This window comes from Porites lutea, chromosome 13, assembly GCF_958299795.1.
Source record: "Porites lutea chromosome 13, jaPorLute2.1, whole genome shotgun sequence".
Taxonomy (NCBI): domain Eukaryota; kingdom Metazoa; phylum Cnidaria; class Anthozoa; order Scleractinia; family Poritidae; genus Porites; species Porites lutea.
Window position 1 is genome coordinate 3,328,193 of NC_133213.1, and position 26,553 is coordinate 3,354,745.

Genomic DNA, 26,553 nt, shown 5'->3' on the forward strand with positions numbered 1-26,553 from the left:
CACTCGTTATCTAAAATCTATCAATCAGCTGTGTGTACGCCGCCTACTTCTTTGACGAGTCGCATACAGTGTTCCGTTAATTGGTACAGTTCTTTGCCTGGGCTCGTGCGTTATAGGTTTCCCAGAGCAGAGCAGAGTTTCTAAGGGTTTCGTCAAGCGTCACTTCCCCACAAAGGAAAGATTGCTTGACGAGCCAAAAGAACGTATGCGTGGAAGGCTATGTTGCGTGATGATGAAGGAATCTATCCCCTTTCTTCCCTGCGAGATTTCCAATTTTGGCTGCTTTCAAGAAAATGGTACTGTGACGTTTAGGCTAACACATTCAGTCTTTCCGCTTTAGGCAATTTAGACTCATACTTTAAGGGGATGTTACAGATGGCTCCACCGTCAGCAACGGTCTGGACCTAACTCTTACGGAAATTTCTAGTGGTGCGGTGTCGATGGTGGTGCCAATCCAATCAATCTACAGTCGACTCCCGGTTTACGGACACCTGCTTAATACGGGCACCCAGGCTCCTGGGGCACCTCATTACTACTGACAGTTCACTTTATCTGGGGAAAAGAAGCCCTTACATTTTCTCTAAATTCAACCCGCTTAATACAGTCACCCCGTTAATACAGACACCTTCTGTGCCATGGCCCCCTCAGTGACCGTATTAACGGGTTTTGGCTCCCGAAGGGGGAGATGGGGGGGGGGGGTTACTTCCATATATGGGCTATATGGGTATGTGCCGCTGTGAAGGGTATGGTTTTCAAGCAGTTTACTCTAGGATAGGGTATATAAATCAGAGCGTTTGGGTCTAGAATAGGGTATCATTTTTCAGGAAACTGATCAGTTGGTTGAAGATTTTATCTAGACTAGGGATTGTGGAGAAAAGGTGAGGGGTTTCTTCGAACTGCACGTGTCATCATGACAAGAACGCTTAGCGCAAGGCATCGTGGGGGATGATCAAGTACGGATGAACATAGCCTCGTTCTGATGCTCTGTGCACGCCATTATTGTCGGCCATGTTGAATGAATCACTTCATACGTACAAGACAAAACGGTCAAAATAATGTGATTTTTATCGCGTTGTTTGGCCTCATTTTATAGGGCTTGACAAAACATAGACTTACGAAGCTCTAGACAAAAAACGAAGGATTCTTACTGTCTTTTGAAGCCATCACGTCATCTGTTAATCTTATAGACTTTTGAAGAGACTTTAGTAGAGAACAGAGTTTATCCCCACTTGCAAGTTTCAGTGGTGCAACTATGATTGATTTACAAGGGAAATAGTTTTTTTTTTCGTTTTAAGTATTTGTCCGTGGTTAAAATGAAGATTGACAGGAGTAAACTACGGAAAACTCAATCCGACGTGGTAAGTCAAGCACAGTTTTTAGGAACTTTCCTTTTTGAAAGTGAGCTTAAGTTTGTACATTGTAAAAAATGACTGGCTAGACGTCTCTTGAATTTTTGAGATATCTCGTGGAAGTTTCTATAATCCACTTAAATAGTTAAATATTTGTCGAGTGAATAACATCTTCTGCTGTAGCGATTGTGGCATTGACGATGATCTTTTTATAGGCCCCAGAGTGCAGACAGCTTATTCAGAGATTGAAGGAAGCAAGTGACTGCGAGTTGATAGATATTCTCAAAGATATCAATACGTGGTACTATGGCAAGGTAAATTACCTTGTAGCAATATAGATCGGATCGTGAGGTTTTTTGAAACGGTCCTTAGACTAAAGCGTATTTTTACTGCAGTTGTCTTGGTTGTCTTTCAGAGGCGTCTTAGTAATGGGAGGAAGTTAATCATTGTCCTGATACTTCCGATTATGAAAACGTGCTTACAAAGAAATTGACGAAGTCTTATAAAGCGTATATGTTTGAGTCTCTAGTATTATGAGAAAATTTCCATATTCTCTGTGTGAATTTTACTCCATCATTTGTCAGAAATGGCTGTCCAGATCTGTAATTTTTCAAATAGTGCATTCAATATTGTAGTATGTGTAACTTCAGTGATCTTCATGTAATGTTTCCTGTCATAGACTATATTATTATGCCTGTCTATTTATAGATTATATTTTGTGCCATGTGGCTACCTCAATGGGCAAACACACAAGCTATGCTGTAGCATAGTATGCAGCATCAATGTCACACTAAAGGCTGGTTTTCACTAGCAACGGAGTTGGAGTTATAATCAGAAGCGTAGAGCTTATGATCTAGTAAAAAAAGTGTTCTGATTCCGCTTATGACTCCGTAGCTTAGTTCCGCTTATGATCTAGTGAAAACCAGATTGTTGAAGTCACAAGCTGAAGTGGAAGAACTAAACTAGTCACAGAGCATGGGGAGGTGCATTGTGATTGGTTTATCCTTCCGCTTCTGCTTCCAACTCCGACAATCTGGTTTTCACTAGATCATAAGCAGAACCTAAACAACAATGGAGATGTCACTGGAACGACCAGACACAATAATAAAGGGCTATGTATGTATGTAAGTGGAATCGGAAGAAATGGAAACATTCTCATTCTTCTGACTCCGATTCCGTCGTGCTTATGACTCCACTTAAGACTCCAATTTTTGATTTAACTAGGTCATGAGCCCTCTTACGACTGCGACCCCGTCTCTGTCGCCAGTGAAAACGAGCCTTCATTGGTCAGTTAGCACAAAAATGATATACTGCTATACTTTTCTTTACCTTTTATCTGCAAGTATTTCTGCATCTGCATCAAGTAACTGCAGTATTTATGCATCTTCCTTCCATGAAGTCAGATGGTTGTTGAAATGTTGGGTAGCTATATCCTTTGGATAAATCACTGTCCAATGGATAAGTATTAGGGAAACCAATAATTACATTGTCCACTGAATAGAGATTTATCTAGCATGCAAGTAAGCTCTCCGGGGAAATTCTGGCGGCAGGGTGGGAAAAGGAAGGAGAGCTTGTAACTACATCTCTGGAATTTGAATTCCACCCAAAATTCCCCTGTGGCTCCCCGTCGACTGAGCTGTAAGATTTCCATCAATCAGGGTGAAGCGGAAACAAATGCAAATGTAAACAAACACTGAAAAACACATGCCATGGAGAATGACATCATTACTAATGTCATCTCCGCCAATCAGCATTTTGCATAGACTTTTTTGATGCAGATGTTCAAATTCCAGCGACGTGTTGCAAGCTCTCCCTCCTTTTCCCACCCCACCACCAGAGCACCCTAAAGAGCTTGCTTGTAGGCTATGATTTTTCCAGTGGATAGTGTTACCTACTTTTTGAAATACCTTTGCCCGTTGTAGCAGGGGCGGATCTAGGGGGAGGGTGCAGGGCGTGCGCACCCTCCCCTGAGATGACCTGCGGTTTTCTAATACAATTGGTATTCTGCAAAAAAAAAAAATACTGTGTGGTTTATTGGTGTTAAAGTAGAGCAAGAGACGAGTGCACCCCCTCCTAAAAAAAATCCTGGATCCGCCCCTGTGTAGTCATGTAACTGGTGTCGTGTGAGAAAAGTTGGACAAATGAATTAGAGGCAGCCATCCGGATTTCAAAAGTTGTATGCAATGCTGCTTGTGAATCGAAGCTGTGTGTTTCCACACTTAAACGTTAGCATTGTTAGTTCACTGACTTGCACATTCATTGTTTCTTTAATAGTGTGAGCTGCAACATTGGGTTGATGTCATGGACAAATTTGATGAAATCTTAGCAGGCGTTGCTAAGCCCGTCAATGGAAGCAGCTGGATTCTGACGTATGACAAACTGGATCAGCTTGAAGGACCTGAGATAGCAGTAAGTTGTGTAATACCATGATATATAGGAAGGCAATTTGTATCTATAGTAGTCCAAAGTTTATGTCCTGCCAATCACGCACAGTGTAGTGGTGGTCGGCAGTGTTACATAAGTCTATATGTAATTTAGGCAAGGTTCAGCACAAGACAATGCAGACCAATCCCTTGCTAGTTGTATGAGAGGTAGTCCTGGGGTACTTGCAGGGCCTCCGTAGTTTTACAGTGCTCCTGCTGAGGTCGAATATCATTTAGGGGCTATTCACATGATACCAGAATGACTTTCATTTGGGAATGAGTTCATTCAGGTTTTCATTCCAAATGAAATTCTTGTTCTGGTACGAAATTTCATTCTGGTATTATGTAAACTGAAAATGAACTTGCTCTGGATTGAAAGTTGCAAATCATGTAGTCTGGAGTTTGTGGCACATGCATATCTGATCTGGCATAAAGACCACACAAGCGGGAATGCCTTAGACTTTTATCATGTGTATTCAGTACGAAACTCATTCCAGAATGAAACTCATTCTGGTATCATTTTAACAGGCCCTAACTTTTTCTTGCTTGTTCTGATTTGCCTCTTAGAGTGAACGTCGATGTCTGGTTAACCATGTGTTAAGATTCACAGCTCTTGTTTTGGAACATTCTTATACAAGACAGCTGTACAACTCATCCGAGGTAGGTGGTACTGATGCTGCAAAACATGTTTTCTTTTTCAGGAGTTTTTGATGAAAATAATATTTACAAAATGGAATAGATGGAATAATTATTGTTAATTTGTGGACTGCATTGTACGCGATTCTGCCATCTGCAAGTTTCAGGTGTATCTTCAATGTTTCAGTATTGCAAGGATATGAGGGATCCTTCAAATTGCTAGAGAATACTTTTACAGTTGACATACAGTGTAAGATGCTTGAGTGATGGAGCAGGTGTAATTTGATGTAAAAACACAACCATTATTTAACATTTTTTTTTTCTTTTTTACAGCATCTTGTTTCACTTTTGGTTGCAAGTGATATGGAAGTTGTTCTTTCTGTTCTTGGTGTGCTTTATGTGTTTAGGTATGTAACCTTGTACACTGTTGCTGGATCGAACTGGCTGTATATGCGTATGGCTCATCAAACCGGTGTAAACCTTAAGTGTATACTTCAACTTATTAGCTGGCTGACTAATCTTTGGTCATTAATGTTTTTGTCAAAGTCACCATGGTAATAGTGTCTTAAATGATATCATGAAGATGCTTGGAGTATGTATGTTTACCTAACAAGTTATACAAATTGTATCACACATCATTTGCCATTTCAAAATCAGTTTATCACTATTTTCACTGCTGCATGACCGTAAAACTCAACACCACTTGGAAATAGATTTTGGTCGATCAAACAGGTCAAATGTACTGTGGCCAGGCACTTTTGTATCCTTTGATTGATTGAGATCTAATTTCAAGTGGTTTTGATTTGAAGGTTGCTTACATGTAACAGTGACAATAATGATGCTTTGAGTGTTTTTGTACCAAAGTTCCTATCGTTGTTTGTTTGTTTGTTGTCTACAGTAAGAGATCCAGCTTCATCCCCAGGCTACCGGGAGACAAAAGGAAGGCAATACAACAGCGCCTTCACTGTTTAGGAGAGGTTAGTTGCTTGAACACATGAAAATTGATAATAATATTGGTGACCAAAAAAAAATGACACTTTGTGCAATATTACATGATAGGTTTTTATTATTGAAATGACTGCCTGAGTGTAACATAAATGCTAAATTTGTAGGTGCATGTGACATCTGAATGCTCAATTAATACAGCTTTTGGGAAGAACAAAAGTGCAATGTATTGTAATTTTTTATCAAAGTTACCGTGGCTAAATAAAGTTCTGTATCTACCTAACTACCTACCCACCCACCCAGTGAAGGACAGGTTGCATATTGGGCAATTCTCATTACAATAATATATTTTAGTTGCCAAAATTCTTGTTTCCTTGTTGTTTTAACCAGATGGTGTCTAAAACAGTCGGCCTTGATCCCTGCAATGGCAGCTAAGTTTGCAATTGTATTATCTCAGGCTCTTAGTGACTGAAATATTTTCTTCAAGAGCTGATCTTTAACCCCCCCACCCCCCAAGTCTAATAATCTCTATATAGGTGTATGTGAGCATGAGAAGAATGTTTGATCTTTTCTAATCTTTTCTTGTAAAATTAAACTAGACATGGGGTGGTAAGAGTGCAGGATTTGGTCTGAAACACTGCTGCTGTGATCTTTCTCTCAAAGTAAGTACAGCCTGTTGGACCTTTGCTGCTTGGTTCGTGTGATTAAGTTTGTCTAGGTTAATCCATTGATAATAATTTACAATGATGAGAGCTAATTAAACCAAAAAAAGCCATCCCTTAAGAAATAGTGAATAAACCAGTCAACATCCATGGTGCAAACAGGGGGTGGGGGAGAAGGTGTAGTAGAAATGTACGGATTCTTTGTGTTAATTCTTGCAGCATAACTCCCTAACTTTTTTTTAGTATTGTGGGATATGAGTGAAAGAAAACTTGATTTGCAAAGAGCTTGCCAACATTGGTGAAAAGAACAAGTTTGTTACCAGTGATGCTTAATGTCAAGGAGATTTTAGACTCGGGGAAAACATGCTGGAGAGGATGGCTTCATGCATGTACTTTTTAGTGTTTTATTGCATTTATGTCAGTAAGAATCTTTTTTTTTTGGATTATTGATGGACTGTTTGACCATTTGCTTGTACACGTAAATATAATTTGCTTCTCTATATTTCTCTGCAGGAGTTTCCTGCTAGTTGTGCCGATGTCTACTTTGAGTTTTACAATGAAAACACAAGTACCTCTTCAAATTCACAGTCAGACTCACAGGTATAAAGGCCTCTGTGTACTTTGTATCTAACATTGTATAACTTTCATTTTGTTTGAGGTGAGAGCATTTTGACAGTAAAAAATTTGGCAATCAGGGCTGCTCTAGCAGCTCTAGCAGCACCTGTGGCCCTTGGCCTTTCTTTTGCTCTTAGGTGACAGGGAAATCCTAAGTTTTTCATTGGTACACTGTATCCTATAATGGGCACCCTCAATTGCTCAGTTTCAAAGCACTGGGCTCCCTTTAATGTTTACTAGAGCATGGGCTTGGCACTCAAAGGGCTTTGCAAAAGACTCCATGTTGTGTCCCCTGTCCTTGCCTCCTCCCTCATTTTTGCAAGGAGCCCTTATTATTGCATTGACACTGTTGTTTTGTTTTGGCAGACACCAACCACAGGAAGCCAGTTATGTTCTGTACATGTCAAGCAGCTTTATCAGGTATTATTGTAGACATGTTCTCACTGTAAATTAAAGCAGGTTTTACAGCATGCCTTACATATAGCTACATTGTACATGTAGATTAGTAGGTCCTGGTCTGCAGAACATGATTTTTTTGCGGCTTTTTTTTAGCCATTTCCAAAGGCACATTGTAAGTGAATAATAATTTATATACTCTTGACTTTGAAGTAACCTTAGCTGGGAGGCCTAAGTGCTATTGCCTTTTACCCTGGATACTTCTTGATTTCCATGCGGCTGCTGTAACCTTGTAGAAATGGTGGTTTCATTTTATAATGCTAACATAGCCTCCTCAATTTTTGATTAGGCCCCAATGAAATCAATTAGATTATAAAATGAAATAAAATTATCCCTGTATACTCTAGAGCTGACATATCCCAACTACCAAGCTTTTTAAACCCCCTTCTCAGGTTAGTGCATTTGTCAATGCTACTTCAATGCTTGAAGTGATGGTTTTTTAGATGCATAGTCGAACTCCGGTTTATGGACAACCGCTTAATACGGATACCTCATTATTACGGACAGTTTGCTTTGTCCCGGGGAAAGAAAGCCCTTACATTTTCTCTAAAGTCAACCCGCTTAATACGGAGACCCTGTTAAGACTGACATTTTCTATGGCCCCCTCAGTGACCGTATTAACAGGGTTTGACTGTACAGTCAGCTCTCTCTAAGATGGACACCTTTGGAACCAGTAGTAAGTGTCCATCTTAGAGAGATGTCCGCCTTGTCGAGAGTCAAAAAGAGGGGTAAAGAAAGGCAGGGGCCAACTCTAGGGGTGGGTTTTACAGAGGTGTTTGTCTTATAGAGGTGTCTGTTAAGAGAGAGTCGACTGTACTTATTAGGAATCTGATTGTGGTTATCTCTGCATAGTTCTCAGAGAATCCTGGAGAAGTTATGGAGCAAGTGATTACTTGTTACAATGTACCCACTGATAAACAGGTACCTGAATAAAAGATAGTGTGCCATCGGAATACTTTCTGCTGTATGTCAGTTCCTGTCTATGTGAATGGATGTTTTCTTTGATCTACACGAGCAGTATGAAATCAAACAAGTTACCTTACACATATACTGAATCAAAAATGTTATTCAAGTCTTTTTTTGATTAATGTAAATTAAAATTGTGTTAAATCTTGTTTTTGCATCAGTTGTAGAAGAATAGAGTTACTAAATTATTGCTGCATGTGCCCCACTTTCTCCTCTCTTACAGGTTAACCTATTCAGCAGAATTCGATTGGCTAAGCATTTTCCTGTTTATGAGAAAAGGTTGCAGTGTATCCAGGCTCGACTGCAGGCTATCTCAGTGCTATGTAAGTACATGTGATGCATATATCTGAAAAAAAAAAGCTTAAACAGTGAGAGGCGCATTTATTTACTTTCAGTTGTAAGCCTCTTCCTGACGTTGTGTATTTTCAATGATCTTTTATTTATAATGGGCAGTCACCAAACTAGATTAGCTTTGTGGTTATTAAGGATATTCCTTTACTGCATGTGTATTTTTACCTGCCGGTATTTTTTTAGTTGTGCAAGTTACAGTTAGTACAAAAATAAAATGTTGGACATTGCAAAACTGTGATATACACGGGTAATGCTGGTGAAAATTGCCGTTAAAAACTTGTGTTTGAATACATATGATTAATTTTGTTGGTGGTTTCACACCAGTGTACTCAAACAGCACACAGGATGTGGTAAACCCTCTTTTGTACCAAGGATTCATTGAGGAAACTGTGGAATTGCTTGAACTTGAACAGGCACAATTCACTGTAAGTCATTTTAACTAAGTTCAATTTTAAATTCATATTGTAAATCACAGTGAAGCTCTTCAAGTACTGTACTTTTGTTACTTTGTCAGTTTTATTATTGCTGTTGTTGTTTGTTTGTTTGTTTTATTTTTATGGAGGGTGGGGTGGGTCAGTCATAACTGACATAAAAACTATACTAACCTTGGAAGAAAAGAGTGTGATAAGATTTTGACATGCACTCATTTGAATTGTCTATTTAGGATATCAGAACAGCAGCTATCCGTACACTAACTGCCCTCGTGCACATGGAATCTAGTCCAAGGTAATGTTTTAAGAACGTCAAAAGAGAAAAAAAATCAATAATGAGAAGTCACTGGAAATTCCTCCTGTACATGCAGTAGTGGCTCTGGCTGCCTTAGACTTTCAGTTTGAATGATTCTTTTGCCTGTTTTACCATTATTATTCTGATTATAAAATATACACCACTTGCTATTTAAGTACATTTACAGTTTATTTGCCCAGGAGGTGAAATATTTATTTGCAAATCTTCCACTGACTCTTTTCTTTGAACTTTTAGGGTAAACACCGTTATAGACTGTACAGGTTTAGCATCCTATCATGGCTTTCTACCAACACTCACTCGAAACTGCATACAGTCTCTCACAGGTACAAACAGAAAGTACAGTAGATTTCATTAGTAAATAAAGTGTTTGTGAAAGGCTTTCTAAAATGGATACCTCATCAACATGCATTATCTTTGAAATTTGTACCTCCTAGAAGGTGTAGCTGTACTATTCAGTGCACAACTGTTCACATGTAGACACCTTTAACCCTTAAAGTCCCAATAGTGACCAACATCAAGTTTCTCGTAACAATATCCATACAATGTCAAGAGATTAGGTTATGAGAATTACTTAAATGATCACTAAAGGAAAAAATCCTTTGATCTTTTCTCAAATTCTCTCAACTTATTCTTAAAAGAAATGTATAGAGATCAGTTTGGAGAATTTGCTTGTGGATATTGGGGCTTAAAGGGTTGATATAGAATTGGACAGTATGGGTTTGTCCTTTTGATGCTTTGAAACAGGTTTGACTGTATACCATCGGGTTCTGGTTTATGTGTTATGTACTAGTATAAAAATATTTAACAGAATATCTTCATGTAAAGTTTCTGAATATTGTTGCTGTTGTCTTCTTTAGATGCGCTTTCAGATTCACTTCCCCTACCATTTGCAACTGGCCTGTTCTCATTTCTGTACCACTTAGCATATTATGAAGTAGGTAAGTGTGACTTTTCTGTGCAACATGTTCAGTGTATTCGAAGGGAAAGCACTGACTCTACAAGCAGTTAAGTACAACTTGTTTGAAATTTGGAACTTTTATTTCTTATTCTGCTTACTATAAATGCTTGAACTCACATTGAATTAAGGCTACCATTGTTGGTAGATAAGTTTGACAAGTGCCCACTCAAAAAACGAGCTCCCTTATGCATGTCTCCCCAAAGAAAGGAAAAAAAATCACTGAATTTAACATCAAAAAGGAGAATAGAAGGATTTTAATGCCAGAATTTAGAGGTCCTTAAGGTATCATCCAGGGTAAAAACCCATCATTTTTCGAAATTTTCAATTTTTAGATGATTAAGTAGAGCTCATCAAGAGCTTTCTTTTAAAAAAAATTCCAGAAAAAAATGTTTTTTCTGTGCAGAGTTATGGAGCGCAAAAGTTTTTTCTATGCTAATTATTTTAATTGATCGTTGACAAGTCCTGTCATACTTCATACGCATGCCGCTGTTGAACCAAGCTAATCACGCAATTTGACAGAAATCGTGGTCTACAAGTATAGAGCTCACTGTTTTTCCCTGGATTTTGGAAGTGAATGCCTCCAAAGAAGAAAAAAGAGCTTGTCCGTTTTCGTCCTTGACTCCAAGACGAAAGAAGACGACAAAATCGTTTTGCAAAGTGTGGGTTTCGAAATTAGCAGAGAGTGACAAGGGCTCCTACTAAATCAAGAAAAATGGCTAAAAGATGACAAAGCTTCTGAAAAACCCATTGAAACTACCGCGAAATCGAGTTTCACGAGTTTCTTAGCGAGCGGAGCGAGCTTTTTAGTTCGCGAAGCGGCCAAGCAAGCGACAAATTCACGACCGGTCCTGCGCCATATAAAAAATCGGACGAAGGACTTTTTTGAAAGTATTGAGCGGGAGAGCAGCTTCAAGAAAAACTCCAGGAAGCGGTTTGTTGTCGATTATTCCAGGGAAGTGTCAAACTTTTAGAAAATGTATCGACTAAAAGTTGGCTTGGCTCAAAATGAAAGATGCTTTCTCGACAACAGAAGGATCGAACAGAGCAGAGCGTTCGAAATAAATTGTTCATCTGTTGTTGGGTTTCATTTGTAACCTTTTCCTGCTGTGTCACTATTGTTGTCCCTTTTCTGGTATGCATCAACATTGACAGCTTTGGTGTTATAATCTGTTATAATCTCGTCACGGGCAATACGCCGCCAAAAATCTTTTTCCCCTGTTTTCTCGAAATGAAAATCAGAGCAAGTTGAGGGTACGTTTTAAACTCCAAGTCGGCAACCCGTGAACCAATTTGGCTGAAATTTGGCCAACTTACTGTCAGATAGTTTTTCTAAAAAACCGTGTCTGCGAATTTTGATTTCTTTTTTCGTTTTCGAGTAAGAGTATTTTTTTCACAGGTAGTGCTAATGATTTGCTATCCCTAACTTCAACTGCTTATAACAAAAGAACAAACACACTTGACAAAAATCTGAGACACGGTTTTTTAGTCAAACGTGTTAAGAAGCGAATGTGATCTTAATTGGCTTCTTCCGTTTATTTTTGGCTGGCCTGGACTTAAATTTACAGCGACACCCACTTTCACAAAAAGCTTCTCATTTCTGAATCGCGTTGATATTTTGATTTTTTAAAAGGAATAAGCAATAATCTGGAACTATTAAGCTTTCAGAAAATGTACGGTTTATAGGGGTATTTATTAAAAGCAAAAGCGCTAGCACCGATCAACGCGGGGAGGGTGCTTAAGGGTGGATGATACCTTAAGGAAACAGGACTGAGAGCAACCATAGATTTGTGTTCTTTCTTGCAGGTGCACCTGTACATTCTATTTCAGTTATAGTTTACATTGTGTACATGTATTTGAAATAAAGACAATGCTATTTCCTCATTCACCTCTTAGGTGCTGAAGCATTAGTTTCTTGTGGTTTGTTAGAAGCACTTCTTCGTGTGGTGGAACATCAAGGGGGAGACAGTCACCTGACGGTAAGAAAGAAAAAGAATGAAACACAAAGCAAACAATTTTTTTTGCATCTGAGAGCTATTTCGATAGTGTATGACATGAAGTATTATGTAGGTCAAGCAGAATGGTTCCTACCAAATTGAGAAGGGACTATCCACTGACTCAAGTAAGGTCCTTGTCAAAAATATTATTTAAGGAAACTTTGTACTCTTGGATGAGGGGATGTTATTTTTGTTGATGTGTTGGTAATGTTACATGTATGTGGTTTGTACACATTGTAGTTTGTTACAAGAGCCATACGCATAATGGAGTGGATAGCTAACATGGATCTGTCAGGATACCAGAACCAGAGTGGGTTGACTGCCATCGTCAACAGACTTGAGGTACATTATGTAGCACTTTAAACTAATTTTTCTAGTGGTAGTTCTTTTTGACTCTTTGATTGATATCTTGTTCACTTTTGTGGGAAATTTGCAGCAAGAAATCAAGGAATGCCAGCCTTTTCATGGAGCAATACTATCACCAGACTTACCCTCCCCTCCTTCCAACCAGCAAGATAGTGTAGCTATGGAAACCAGTGAAAACCAGGAAACTCAAGAAAATGCTGCACAGTCACACCAGTCTGATGATACACCTTCACAATCAGAGGCATCTGAAGAGGTTCCCATGGAGACTGAGCAGCCTGAAACAAACACAGCAGGGGTCAGTGATAATAATATGGAGGTAGATGAGCAAGAAACAGAAAAAGGAAAGGCTATGGTTGATGCATCAGTCGCTGGCCCGACTTCTGCCCTTAATCCCGTCAGCAAGAATCGGTGCTTACCGCAAAGAGCAGCTTTGATCAAGGCTGTTCTTAGCTTTCTTAAAAAATCTATCCCTGATCCATCCTTCTCAGAGAGCATTAGAAATGGTAAGTATTATTATTATTATTATTATTATTATTATTATTATTATTATTATTATTATTATTATTTTAATTGTTATTATTGTTATTATTATTATTATTACTATTATTATTATTATTATTATTATTATTATTATTATTATTATTATTATTTTAATAGTAATAATAAATGCATTTTAACCATCCACAAAAAATATCTGTTTTTGACAGGAAACAATGATTTTTTTTTTCAAATTAATTATAGTTATGGATAGTTCACTACCGACATCACTGAAGCACATCATCAGTAATGTAGAGTACTATGGACCAGTTTTATTTATGGCAGGTATGATGCTATTTTGCTTGCTCTGTTCCAAGTGTGTTAATTGTACTTTGGTTCACTGCCAAGGCTAGCACCTTATGGTTCTCCTTGGAAATTAATAATGCGTGAAATTATGCCCAGTAAGGATGCGCAATGCACTACAAAGAAATAAGCTTAACTAAGAGTTATGCAGCCTCTTTGTTTATACAGTGTAGTTCTTGATCTAGGAATCCTGTGAGAAAAAATAAATATATTATAATGCTGTAAGGTCATGATGTTGGGAACAACTACCGTATTATTTTATCACTGATGCGGATTTCTTGCCCATTTTTTAACAGCTATTGATGTGGTGACAGTGTACGTTTTTCATGAGCCGTCTCTTCTGTCCTCCCTTCAAGACAATGGCTTGACTGGTGTGATGCTGAAGGCTTTGGTAGTCAAAGAGGTACAGTGATATTCCCTCTTAATTACCACCTCTGCTGACTTGATTCGCCGGAATGGTCGGTTATCTTAATGGTGCACCAGAGCTATTTTTGAAGGAACATAATGTATTGTGTACACTGTATGTTGAAAACACAACAAAAATGTCAAATCCCTGGTTACATTTTACATTTCCACACCCGCTGTATCTTATTGTACTTACATGTAGTGCTGCCATATTGTCAGGGTCACCTCCATTAATCATGGTAAAGTACATAATGATTGTACATGTGCACTACAAATACCATCAATATGCATGTATCAAATATGTATTTTTTTCCTTCTTTCAGGTTCCTGCTACGAGGGAAGTTCTCTCTTCCCTTCCTAGTGTGCTAAGTGCCCTGTGTTTGAATAATCGAGGTCTTCAAGCCTTTATGAGGTGCAAACCTTTTGACAAGTTGTTCAGAGTATTGCTATCTCCAGACTATCTTCCAGCCATGAGGCGCAGAAGAACCTCAGAAACCTTGGGTAGGTCCATTTCTGTGTTGGTTGTAATCACAATGCTCGAACCTCTTATGTAATGTCAGTAATTACCCATCATAATAATTATGTTGTTTGTGTTTGTCTTTGTGCAGGCGAAACTGCATCCAACCTTGGAACTGCAATGGATGAACTGATGAGACACCAACCCACTCTTAAAACCGATGCCATGACAGCCATCATAAAGGTATCATTTGTTACTCTAGCAGTTTTATGAGAGTAGTTTTTCAGCAGCAGGTTCCTTTGCCAGTTAGATCAGCAAATCAGCATCAGAGGCAAGAGTGCCGTTACTGTGTTTTTTGCTATTTTAGGAGTATGATTTTACTACTATACAGAATATCCTAGGGGATCCACTTATATGGCTTGGTTGAGAACAGAGTACTAGGCAGAGAATAGATAGCGTGTGTGAAAAATATCCTGAAGTTAGTCTCAATTTCAACTCAAATAATTATTCTTCTTTGCTCTGACTTAATTAAGGGCATACAGTTGTATTAGTAAGTAGAATACAGTTATTTGTGGTAGTCTGTCAGAAGTCACTTGGGTTTTATTTCTAGGCGCACCTTAAAATCATTGTTGTATTGAAATGCAAGCAAGCAAAGATACAATCACCAGCACCTATTTTGTAGAATTTCCTAGAGTTGTATTTCTGCATTGAAAATGGGTCTTGCTTTGTTTTAGCTCTTACAAGAGGTCTGCTCCCTTGGTCGGGACCCAAAATGCATTGGTTTCAAGATGGGTGCTAAAACAGATGGAAGTGACACAGACAGTGTTACTGGGCTGGTACAGGGGCCAGGGCGAGTGATATCTGGTGCAGAAGAACCTATGTCTGATGAAGAAGAGGATGATGATGATCGATTCAGTTTTACAACCACTGCCAGTGCGGCTAAGATCTTGGCTGAAAGTGACAAGACTAAGGATAGCTCAAAGTATGTCTTGATTATTATCATTATTGTTGTTATTGATACATCTACTTTGATTTATTTGCGTACTTGGCAAAGGCAATTATACATTTTTTGATTCTAGTTAATGTGTGGTAGTAGATTGTCCATTCTTACTTACAACTAAAGGACATGATATAGTACAGTGTACCCTCCATGATGAATGGTTTTGAAATCTTTGTCAAGCAGGAAAAGTTAACTAACTCGTTTCTTTTCTGTAATTTTTTTTGTACTGTAAAGGACTGCTGAAGAAGAGAAAAGGACCTTTATTCCACTCATGGATTATATTCTGAATGTGGTATGTTGTTTAGCATGTGCTAATGAAATATTTTAATGTTTTGATCAGCAAATAAGTGCACAGCCAGCACGTGTTGTGTCATACATAAAATTATTTATACTATGTATGAAATCTTAAGAATTTAAAAAGGCTGGGGACTTTGTATTTGCTTGACAGCACCACTGATTTAGAAGAACATCAGAGGATGTTTAATTTAAATGACTTTGAATTTTTTTATTGTTAATTTACTCTGTGTATTTTATTTCTGAAAATCTTAAACTGAGAGATTTTGACTTTCACCCAGGTCCGTTTTGTGGACTCAATACTCAGTAATAATTCAACTGACGACCACTGCAGAGAGTTTGTTCGCCTTGGAGGATTGGAGCCACTGATCAATATTCTTGGCTTGCCTAATCTGCCGCTAGACTTTGTGTCTTCTCAAGCTTGCCAGTCTGTGTCAGGTGTATGCAAGTCTATCTTGGTGAGCATCTGTACTGTAGACACTCACAGCTAAATCATATTCATTGTACTAAGTAGTAAACTTGTTTTGGGACAATAATGTCAGACTAACAGTAATAGCTACTGTTAGATTTCTGAAGACTTACTTATTTCAGACATCACATACAGGAGGATTTATAGACCAGAGGGAAGCAAAGTCAATTGAACTAGATTTCTACGAAGATCATTTAAGCTGCTAATTTCAAAAACAGGATTTTTTAGGTAGCAGTTTTCAAGTCAAGATTGTTGCACATCAGATATAGATTCTCTTATATCATTGTCAAACCTTTCTTTGATGTCTTCACTTTCACTGTTGAAAGGGCAAATGTAGGATAGTGCCAAAGGTACAGGTGTATGCATTGTGGGTTGCATGATCTTATACTTGATTTGCACACCCAAAGTAAATAATAGTTTTATTCTGAAGAATCGTAATACATGTATTTTTTTTCTTGGCAACCTCTTTGTTCTTTACCCAAAGTAAACGTAATACATGTATTTTTTTTCTTGACAACCTCTTGGTCTTTTTTTAGATGTTATCTCATGAAGCCCAAGTGCTTAAGCAAGGCCTGACTGTACTCAGTGATGTGTTAAACAACCTTGAGCCACTCATCTCAAGATCAGCCAGCTCTCCTATATCTCTATTGTTACATGAGGTAGCTTCATCAAGCCGACCCCAGCAAGCCATGGCATCAGTACAACAGACACCTCTATTGCATGGAGTTGTTGCTGCGCATGCCTATGTAGGCATGTTCCTTCATGTCTGTAAAGTTGGTCAGGTAATAATTATGTCAGCCAGCCTGTTGCACATGTAAAACATTGCTTTTTTCTTTTTTTTATTTCTTGCCTGCCCCTTCTGTGTGACGGGTGCCTCGAGTCCTTGTGTGGTGACTTATGTATTTTAATTAGCCATTGTTGAAGTGGTAGTTGGTCTTGAGGCTGGGTGTGTTGAAAAGCTGATGCTTCTAGCCCTAATGCTTTTGTTAGAATAATTTGCTCTCAGATGATGATACATTCATTGTGCTTGTGAGACATTTTTTTTTATAAAGAATTGGATTTTTCCTCCACTCCATTGTTTTCTTGTCATTGCAAGAGTGCTGAACATGACTTTGGATGACTTCCACTCAGTGCAGGGGATGGGCATGAATTCTGCACAGTCAAAAAAACACCATTTTCAGCCAAATAAGTTGCAATGTCTCAAGTCTTTTTGTAACTGGTTGTAGCACTTTCACAATGTTAAATATTTGCTGCTTAATCTTTTGCACTGGCCAGTTCTAATACCAAATTATAGCATTCTTTGTGTTTCACTTTCCAACACAGTTTGTTTACAAACTGACCCATTACTTTTATTCCCCATCTAGTTTGACATCCGCAGCCTGTGTGTGAATCACTGGGGTTCTGATCAAGGTATCGTGGTACTGAAGCAACTGAGTCAGCTTTATATGTTCCTCATTTGGGAGACTATTGTACTGGAAACTGTCAGCAGGTCTGAATCATCTGGGAGTGAGACAAAGGTGGCTGAAAAGGAACTAGAAATGCTCAAAGCTTCCACCTCAGCAAGTCAGGAAGAACCATCAGGTAATTTTTTCCTTAATTTGTTATAATTCCAAGAACGCTGAAATCAGAGTAAATTGCTCCTTGAAGACAATAATCATCATACATGTATTTTAGCAAGTTGTACCACATAAAAGTGATGGAGAAGAGGTTTTATCTGAACATGGTCACACCTCGAAGGATTTTGCAGATACTCAAAAGAGTGTTTTAGTCTGTAAAATAGTTAAATCTCGGGAATATTAGCTCTTGTTGAAGAAGGGTGGAAGTATAATTATATCAGAATAAAATTTTTATGCTTCTGCATTTATAGTTGATAATAATTAATATTAACTAAAGCTTCTTCTTCTTCTTCTCTTCCTCCTTCTCCCCCTCCTTCTTCTTGCTAAAGCTTGAAAGCTTTTTTGAAAATTCCACACAGTATGCACAGTAATGTTTTCTTTTAATTCAAATGTCCTAATTAAGTTAAAACACTTACAATTTTTGTTGCTAAGGACAAACAGCTGATGGCAACCCAACAATAACAGTGACAACTGATAAGGAATCTTCCCCCGGAAAAGGAAGCCTCCCCCCTGTACAACAAGGAATTATCAAACAACTTCTTAAGACTTCAACTGCCCTTGGCCGTGCCTTATCAGACCTGTTCGTGCTTCTTGTAAGATTGAGTGTTGGGTCAGCGCAACGGCAGCGACGAGCACCACACACAGCTGCTGTGCCTGGCCTTCCAACCCTACCAGCACGTTTTGTCTCTATGCAGTTGAGTAATCTGTTAAAGGATGCTTTGTCTTGGAAAGGTCTCCCCTCTGATAGTACGGTCCCCAAGCTGAGGTACAGGAACAAGCTTTAATTGAATGACCATTTTTACCTACGCTTTGTTACCTTTTCGCTAAAGTGGCAATGATTTGTTTTGTTTTGTTTTTGTTTGATTGTTTTAATAAATTCGTATAGGGTTAGCACAATTAATTAAGATAATTTTAAAGATTGGCTTGTGTTGAAGATGACTTAAAGGATTTTGTCACAGATAATAAGCTCTGCCTTTGATGTATTAATAATTCTGCACATTTATTCTCTTTACAAACTGAACATTTCAGATTGCACTTCCACATGTGTGTTGTTGGTTTTGCCTCACGTCTTCTGTTCGATGACAAAAAGAACCCTTACCATTTGATGCTACAGCAGTTTGTATTGTCTGGAGCACACAGCAGTCTTTTCTCGTAAGTTATTTATACTGAATTTCTGGTATTTATTTGATGTTATGGTTAAACCGTGTGTCCCTGAAAAAATTGCTGAAAGTGACATTTGAAAGTAGGCAAACTGTTTTTGGCTAACTATGTGACCGAAAAGACCCAGAACTACTCAAAAACTTTTTTCTTTACATTTCATTCACTATGTTGGCTGCTGTCTCTGTTACTATTTGTACAGCCTTTGAAATTCAGGCCTGCACAGGAGACAAAATATCATCTCCCTGCTTCTTTTGCATTTCTACTCCCTTTGCAATAGGTAGATTGTGATATTACATGTATTTTTGTTCACAGGTTGGTTAAGCTGGTATTAAGTCAGGATGGGAAAACTCCTTTTGATAATAACCTAAGTGTTACAGCCTTTCCAGGTATGTTTGATTGTTTAGTAGTTTAGTCTTTGGTCCTAATAAAAATCCTGTTTTTAGGGCATTATTTTGCAATTTTTCCAGCAATTTGTATGGTTACATACATTAATTATTAATGTATGTAACCATACAAATTGCTGGAAAAATTGCAAAATAATGCCCTAAAACAGGATTTGAAGCCAGGGACTCTGCGCTCTTTGCTGCAGTGCTCTACCTACTGATCTATTAGGCGCAGGTAAATTTAAATTTTTCTACACTGTCTTCTTTGCCTTTTTTTTGCCTTTTAGAGGGATCACAGGAGTTGCTTGACTCATGGTTAACACTGGTCAACAGACTGGTAAATTCAGAAACACTGTTAGACTCTCCCCATAGTCTTCCTGCAACTTCCACCCAGCCAGGATTTGTTCCATTTAAACCTGTTGATTTCCTTGTCACTACGCAAAAGGTATGTGGAAGGTTTTGGTAGCAGGGTTGATTAACATTCTCATTTCTTTCTCATTGTGGAGAAAAAGAAAAACACCTGATCGCAGGTTAAGTGAGGGTGAACATTTGTGTTTTTTTTTTTCCAGAAAGCATTCTCTGCAGTCCAACAGCTCTGGGGCCAGAGACTCCCTAAAGAGTACGGTCCTCATATAGCAGAGTCCATGTTGTCCATTTTGTACCACATTATAAAAGGCGAGGCTGTTATCAAAGAGAAGCTTGGATCTGCCCCTGAAAGCTCTGGATCCACAAGTAGCACTTCCGTTCCTGCAAGACCTCCTGAGGCAGCGCCCCAACCTGAGATTAACATGCAGCATTTACAGCAGGTAGTTAAAGTGCAGTCAAACCCTGTTAACCTTTTAAGTCCCAGTGGTGTCTAACATCGAAATTCTCCTAACACTATCCATACGTTGTTAAGAGATTAGGTTATGAGAATTAATAAAATGATCACCAAAGAGAAAATACCGTGATCTTTTACAAAATTCTCTCAACTCATTCTTTAAGGAAATGTATGAAGACCAGTTTGGAGAATTTGTATGTGGATACTGGGGCTTAAAGGGTTAATATGGAAACTGAGGGGGGGCATAGAAAGTGTGCTGAAGTCATTACTTTGTACCCTTACCAGTGCACAAAATTCTCCTGTAAAGTTATGAAGAAGATATCAGGGAGGACCAACCATAATAATATAATTTTTTGGTGATTTTTGCAAGCTTTGCATTATGACTAGAAAACATTTGGCCAAACTTTGTTTTAAATGTTATTTTCTGATAGACTTGAGTTCTGCAATTTTTGTCTTTGTATTTCTGTTATTTCTCGCTGTTTCAGTTTATGGATATGGGCTTTACACATGAACATGCAAGACTGGCTCTCCTGAATACAGGAAGTCTGGAGGAGGCCACTGATTACATCCTAACTCACCCTCCACCACCTCCATCAAGGGTAGGTACAGTCTAAGGGTGCTTAACTTTAGTCAGAACTGGGCGGCCAGACCAGTCCAGTGTCTAGAGAATTCCGGGTCAATTTAGGTCACTGGGACACTGCCCACCTACCCCTCCCCTAAGCCAACCTTTTATAGGGCAAAATGTTGGCTCAGGGGAGGGTTAGGTAAGCAGTTTCCCAGAAACCTAATTTAATCAAATTCCATTGTGAATCAGAACTGTCAAGTCATCTTGAGAAGTCCACTATCAGTATGAATCAGGACTATGCAGCCAGGTTACTCGATTCCTTAATAATTATTATACACAACACTGACAGGTCTTGTAAGGAAGACTGTCTATAATGACCGTTCTGTCCAGCTAGTTTTAACCCTTAAAGTCCTAAGGGAGATCAACATCAATTTTCTCCTAACTATATCAATACATTATCAAGAGGAAAGGTTGGGAGAACTAACAAAATGATCAACAAAGGAGAAATGCTGTGATCTTTTATCAAGTTCTCTCAACTAATTCTGTAAGGTAATGTTTGTACACTAGTGTGGAGAATTTGTATTTGGATATTGGGGCTTAAAGGGAAGATTTGTTATGAAACTATTTCAGGAGCTTGGGTTGGACTATGACATGTTAGAAGAAGACCAAATGATGAGGGCCATAGCTATGTCTCTTGGGCAGGATATGCCACTTGCTGCTGCCCCAGCTGTAGATCAGGTACAAATCCAGTATAATCTGTACACTGCACCAAGTCTTTGGAGGGCTTTTTCTATTTTTAGCCATCCAGAAGGGAAGGGGGTGTGTAGAAGGTTGGTTCGGGGGAAAATTTCAAAGCTCACCAAAAGTGAACAAAAAGGAGACTACTGTTTTTGACCATCCAGCTCTAATAAATAGCTTCATAGTATGCATGAAGTATTTGCTATATGCCGTCTTCCTGCCAAAATAAATTGTGGCTTTTACAAGTGTGTTTTTACTAGAACGTTTTGTAGCTTTGCTAATGAGACCCAATAATGTAATGCAATTTCAACTCGTGCTAAGTAATCTGAGGCGAGGCTCTAACTTTGTTTCACTACCACGTAAGAGTAAATACGTGAACAACGAAAGCTAAAATTGGGCCTGATCTCAGATTGCATACTTAGTCACCGTTTTCTTTTTTTTTTTTTTTTTTCCTATGGTTTTTTGAGAGGGGGGAGATTAATATTTGCGTGCTTACGGTTTTTTTTTCCCTTGTGTACCATTAAAAATCATACATGGTTTAAACAGGACTATGGCACTGGGTATTTTGTAGTACCGTTCCTTGCTCTTTAACTGATTTTTTGGTCATCATTATAAGCATTGTCGGTATCTACAGCTCCATAACGTGATTGTGGTGCTGTTCGTAATATCAATGCAACATTGATCAGCCAGACGTTTTGCATCGTTGGATTGTCTGCCATACACTGCAGACGTATCCTGGACTAATCTGGTACATTATCAATTTATCGGGTAGTATTTCCTGTTTTTGTAGAGCCCTTTGGGAATCCTAGCAATCTTGGACGACTAGTCGGTGGCTAGTCTCCCTTGCAGCCACTTTTGTCTCGTCACCCACAACTTGAGATATGTGGGGGGCGGTCATCCAGACCCTCAGATAAGGGGGGTGGGGGGGCATTCTCCCAAAAGAATTTTTTCGGCCCTTCGGGCCTCAGTTTGGTCTAAAAATAAGGGGGTGTAGTGGGGGCGGGCCACCCGGCCCCTCCCCTGGGACCGCCACTGGTCACCCAACTCTCCCTCCCTTTGGGTGATGAGACAAAAACAGCGGCGACGGAGATTAGTCAGTAACGGGACTCTTTGTAGAACCGCTCAAATTCGGAAGTTGTACTCAATCTCTTGCTCTTACACTGATCTGAGGGCCTATTGCATTGAATGCTGTATAGAACGCATATGCACATACCGAAGTCTCATCGGCTTATTTTCATGAAGTCCAACCTGTATCTGCCATTTGCACATCTTCCATAATACACCTTCTCCTTGTTTGCCTTCTCAAATTTTGCATAAGCATTGTCTTCAATTTCTCTTGGGACGACTGATACGCAGGGGAAATTAAAGACGAAAGTATTGCAAAATTTAGGGGGGACAATTATTATTATGGGAGAGGTACAAACGGCTAATTAACCATTTGACTCCCAGGGAATGAATAATTGAGTCTTGTATGATGCAACTAATTCTTGATCCTGCGGATGAAATCCAGCGGTTCTTTTTCCACCTCCGGGAGGGGAAGGGCTCAGCGGTCAGTTGGACAGGTTTCAGTAACAGTTCTTGTGACTGAAGAGAGACTGATGTGTATAATATTCCTTTGAGAAACCTTACAATGTTGGTTTTACTTTGTAGCCTGCTGCTGCCTCTGGTTCTGGCGCCTCGGAGCCTGCAGCCACAGACGCGTCCAAAACAGAGAAAAAACAAGAAGAGAGCACTTCAAAAAACAAGGCAGAGGAAGACGAAGGTGGTGACGATAACATTCCACTGGAGAAAACTGTACTGGACCAATTCACGGCTGATATGCTGCATGGCTGTTTAGAGGTACTAACTGAAATGCCGGGGACTGTTGTCAAAGCTTGTGACGTGCTGTCTGCTGTGGCGTTACGCAACGGAGAGGAATGGAAGAAAAACACAATGATGCACATTTTGGATCAGGTATGTCTTTAGTAACTGCAAAAGTGACATAATTCCATTGAACCCTGTGCACCCAAATGATAACCTGAAGTCGACGGTATGGATTTTGAATTCCTATGATGAGTGACCAGGTCAGTTAACAATTCCAACGTTTCGGTTTCTTACGTGCAGCTGGGTTTAGTCTGGGATGAAGGAGGAAAGTCGTACTAGATAGTTATCCTTTCTCGCTTGCAGTTGCTGAACTACAATTTGTGCCTTTTATTGGCGTTTCGTTTTTTTTTTCCCTTTTCTGGTTGACTTTAGCTCTCTTCTTTCAACAGGTCCAGTCGGACGTGAAAACTGTTTTGAAAACTTGCACCATTAAAAATGTTGACACCAAACAACTTGAAGAAAGCATTTCCCAGATGAGCAGCATGCCAGAAGCTGCGCGATTGTCCTCTCTTCTTCATCTCACTTGTTTGCTGTTTGAGGTAAGTTGTTTTGCTCTTTTACTCCAAATGGGCTAGATGACTTGCCCACTTAGCAAGTAAGCTTGAAAATCTACCTGTCCCGAACTACCCGACGGGACTTTTTTCAAGCCCTGGCTTCAACTAAGAGTTTGGAGGAACAATTGGATGTTCCTCGGTAGTAATCCACTTTTCCCATTTCAGTGGGATACTAACCTCTGGGTGGCATACTTCAAGGTTTAGTGCAAATCAGTAATCGCTACTTTGGAAGTAACTCGATATTATAGGGAGTGGGGAAGAGGCGACTAAGCCTCGGGAATACTACCCACCTACCCCTCCCCAGGTGCACCCGTCGAGCAGAGCCTCCTTTTGTCTTTTTCTTGATCGAGGAGGAGAAAAAGAAGCTGTGCTGAATCGCGTCAAGCCTTTGAAGTCGCCGCAGCCCGAACTTCTGGACTAGTCAATCTTGTTTATCTCGTCAAACTTTTCAGGTGTAAACATCTGTTTATTGACAAACTGATGATCATAACCGAGCGCACGGTTATTAAGCCTGGGGTCGAGACTATATCCCAGTAACATGCAGCGCATACTCAACAAAGATCTTACTCGGTTCATGCAGAGTCTTTATTGAGTACGCTAAAATCGAGAGCGAAAGAAAGGCTGTGCTAACAGGGTGGGACAGGCGATGGTTCGTACTCGACACCAATGGAGTCACTCCTTTTGTTTTACAACTTTCACAGGAAAAGAAATTCCACTGTGGAGCCATCATTGAGAAGTTTGGTATTGTAAATCTTTTGCTTGAGTTACTCGAGGTGTGTCAAAAAGTCATGGTACAAAGCAAGTTAGTGGGATCCACAGCATCTACCCCAGTGTAAGTGTTCTGTTGTGTGGTGCCATCAAAAGTAAAAGTCAATACCGTCCATTAGATAGAGTCCAGAATCTGGGGAATGAACAGGGGGATTTAATTGTGCAGAGACCCTCGCCAAAATTTAGACCGGTGCATTTTTTCACTTGCGAACAAGATTCGTGCAGGTCATGGAAAACCTGGAAAGTCATGGAATTTAAGAATTTCATTTTCCGGCCTGGAAGGTCATGGAATTTAATTGTCGGTCCTTGAAAGTCGTGGAAAATCAAAGTTTTGTGTGGTTGATTGGCTACTTCTCGGGATACTTCGGACGACAAAAGCAAGGGCAATGTAAGGCAAAGAGGAGTAATTAAGTAGCGCGAACGGCACGCATTTTTGTGGACACCGGAGTTTGTGTCTGTTGAACTGTTAAAGGTCAAAAATACTTTACAACAAGGAAAGGTTTGAAAACTTTTGAAAGTGGCAGCTAAACCCAAGGTCATGAAAAACTTGAAAAGGTCATGGAAGAAGTCGCAGAAAGTCATGGAATTTGGAGAGCTCAAAAGAGTGCGAACCCTGGTGAGGTATTCGGAGAATTACCGATCTTCCCAAATTTTAATATTGCGCTTTGTATGGAGACGCCATGTTGGTGTCCATCCGGATGGGAACCAACATGGCGACCGGAAAGCAGCAGAAATATCTGTCACTAAGTTTTGCGGCGAAAGCGTGAATTCATCTCTCGAGGAACTCATAAACATTAAAAAAGTCATTTTTATCTAATTCAAGAACTATTGAGAAAGAGAGAAAGAAGATTGACCTTGTCATGTATAATGAAATTCTCTGTGGTGTTACCGTTATGCAGGTGGTTGTCTTCTATGATACTGTTGTTGGACACCCATGAGAAAATGGCGGTCACTACCAGGAGAAAAATGCTTCATGATAAGGTAAATTGCACTCATTTGCACTAGAGGTAGCTTGCAACTTCCTTGATTCTTACTCTGGTTGTCCCCTTTTCTACTTGACCTTCAGATTGTCTCAGCCACTAGAAAGGTTAATATGCATAATATGATGTTGAAGGTTACCGTCTATTTTGTTTGTTTATCACCCAGTGTACTACGCATGCGTGGAAGTGGTTTGACGACCGAAGTGGTCGATGGTACAACTACAACGTCAACAATAACACGACCATCGATGCAGCGTATAGAAGTGGAGAGTCGCGAGTCAGGTATACCTTTTTACAGTCACATACAGTAGTTACTTAAGTCAGAAGGCCACCGCCACAATAGACAGAGAAGTCATGTGCTCAGCTGTAAGTAGCCTGAGAAAACAGCCCCCACTGTTTTTCCCGCAAAATTATGTTTATGAAAGAGCTCCGAAATTCCATACTGATGACGGAGCGTCAAAATTTCTCACGCGGCACGACCAATCAGGAGCACCTCCCATATCTGGGTAGTGACACGTCATCAGTATGGAATTACTGCAGTCGTTTCTCAGACGTCATTACGCAGGAAAACCAGTGGTGGCATCGCCAAGAGACGGCTGTTTTGTCAGGCAGAGCCGTTAGTCGTCACACAAGTTTCCACCGAGGAAGTAATTTAACTTCTGAATACTGTGTGACACAAGTTTAACTGCGATAAAACATGTAATAATAGTAGATCGACTTAATTAACCTTCACCTTATTCAATTTATTACCTTTATCTTTCCATGCGCCTCCTTTGTTTCACTGATGTTTTTCTAAAAAACCTAAGTTGTTGTTGAAACGTTTCGTTTGATTCTGTGACTACTAGTCAAGTGATACAAACTCAACATGTCACGTTGGTAACCGTGGTTGCAGAGAAGACAATGTCTTGTTAGGGTTCTTTATTCTCTCGGGCTCACAATTCTGGTATCAGTCGATGTTATCAAGTGTTTTCCATCTACCTAAGCGTCTGTAACATTGTCTTTTCTCAGGTTCATGGCAGGAAGGCGACGCTATTTGGTGAACTTCTCCACGATGGTTCAGGTATGGATATTGCCTTTTACATTCTGCAGACTCGAATTTCAGATTTTAGATGATGAGGTTAGGATGACCAACTTCGATTTTCTCCTAATACTATCACTACAGTAGAATTAAT

General features: G+C 39.4%; 1 protein-coding gene across 1 annotated transcript in view; it reads left to right on the forward strand.

Annotated features, from left to right (window-relative positions):
* Nucleotides 1-997: 997 nt before the first annotated feature.
* LOC140922822 (E3 ubiquitin-protein ligase HUWE1-like) overlaps nt 998-26,553 on the forward strand; it is a 49,138-nt gene continuing 23,582 nt past the window's right edge. The window contains exons 1-40 of the mRNA XM_073372851.1: nt 998-1,358; nt 1,565-1,663; nt 3,624-3,758; nt 4,340-4,432; nt 4,742-4,815; nt 5,307-5,385; nt 5,953-6,015; nt 6,529-6,615; nt 6,997-7,050; nt 7,939-8,007; nt 8,276-8,375; nt 8,728-8,828; nt 9,068-9,129; nt 9,385-9,473; nt 10,008-10,088; nt 12,002-12,084; nt 12,343-12,444; nt 12,539-12,971; nt 13,210-13,290; nt 13,605-13,711; nt 14,037-14,214; nt 14,322-14,413; nt 14,905-15,152; nt 15,405-15,462; nt 15,746-15,922; nt 16,470-16,715; nt 17,298-17,514; nt 17,982-18,315; nt 18,579-18,701; nt 19,023-19,096; nt 19,381-19,538; nt 19,663-19,899; nt 20,399-20,512; nt 21,109-21,216; nt 22,867-23,169; nt 23,469-23,618; nt 24,335-24,465; nt 25,301-25,382; nt 25,548-25,663; nt 26,390-26,441. Coding sequence (XP_073228952.1) covers nt 1,314-1,358; nt 1,565-1,663; nt 3,624-3,758; nt 4,340-4,432; nt 4,742-4,815; nt 5,307-5,385; nt 5,953-6,015; nt 6,529-6,615; nt 6,997-7,050; nt 7,939-8,007; nt 8,276-8,375; nt 8,728-8,828; nt 9,068-9,129; nt 9,385-9,473; nt 10,008-10,088; nt 12,002-12,084; nt 12,343-12,444; nt 12,539-12,971; nt 13,210-13,290; nt 13,605-13,711; nt 14,037-14,214; nt 14,322-14,413; nt 14,905-15,152; nt 15,405-15,462; nt 15,746-15,922; nt 16,470-16,715; nt 17,298-17,514; nt 17,982-18,315; nt 18,579-18,701; nt 19,023-19,096; nt 19,381-19,538; nt 19,663-19,899; nt 20,399-20,512; nt 21,109-21,216; nt 22,867-23,169; nt 23,469-23,618; nt 24,335-24,465; nt 25,301-25,382; nt 25,548-25,663; nt 26,390-26,441 — 5,235 coding nt within the window. The 5' untranslated portion in view covers nt 998-1,313. The remainder of the gene's footprint in view (nt 1,359-1,564; nt 1,664-3,623; nt 3,759-4,339; nt 4,433-4,741; nt 4,816-5,306; nt 5,386-5,952; nt 6,016-6,528; nt 6,616-6,996; nt 7,051-7,938; nt 8,008-8,275; nt 8,376-8,727; nt 8,829-9,067; nt 9,130-9,384; nt 9,474-10,007; nt 10,089-12,001; nt 12,085-12,342; nt 12,445-12,538; nt 12,972-13,209; nt 13,291-13,604; nt 13,712-14,036; nt 14,215-14,321; nt 14,414-14,904; nt 15,153-15,404; nt 15,463-15,745; nt 15,923-16,469; nt 16,716-17,297; nt 17,515-17,981; nt 18,316-18,578; nt 18,702-19,022; nt 19,097-19,380; nt 19,539-19,662; nt 19,900-20,398; nt 20,513-21,108; nt 21,217-22,866; nt 23,170-23,468; nt 23,619-24,334; nt 24,466-25,300; nt 25,383-25,547; nt 25,664-26,389; nt 26,442-26,553) is intronic.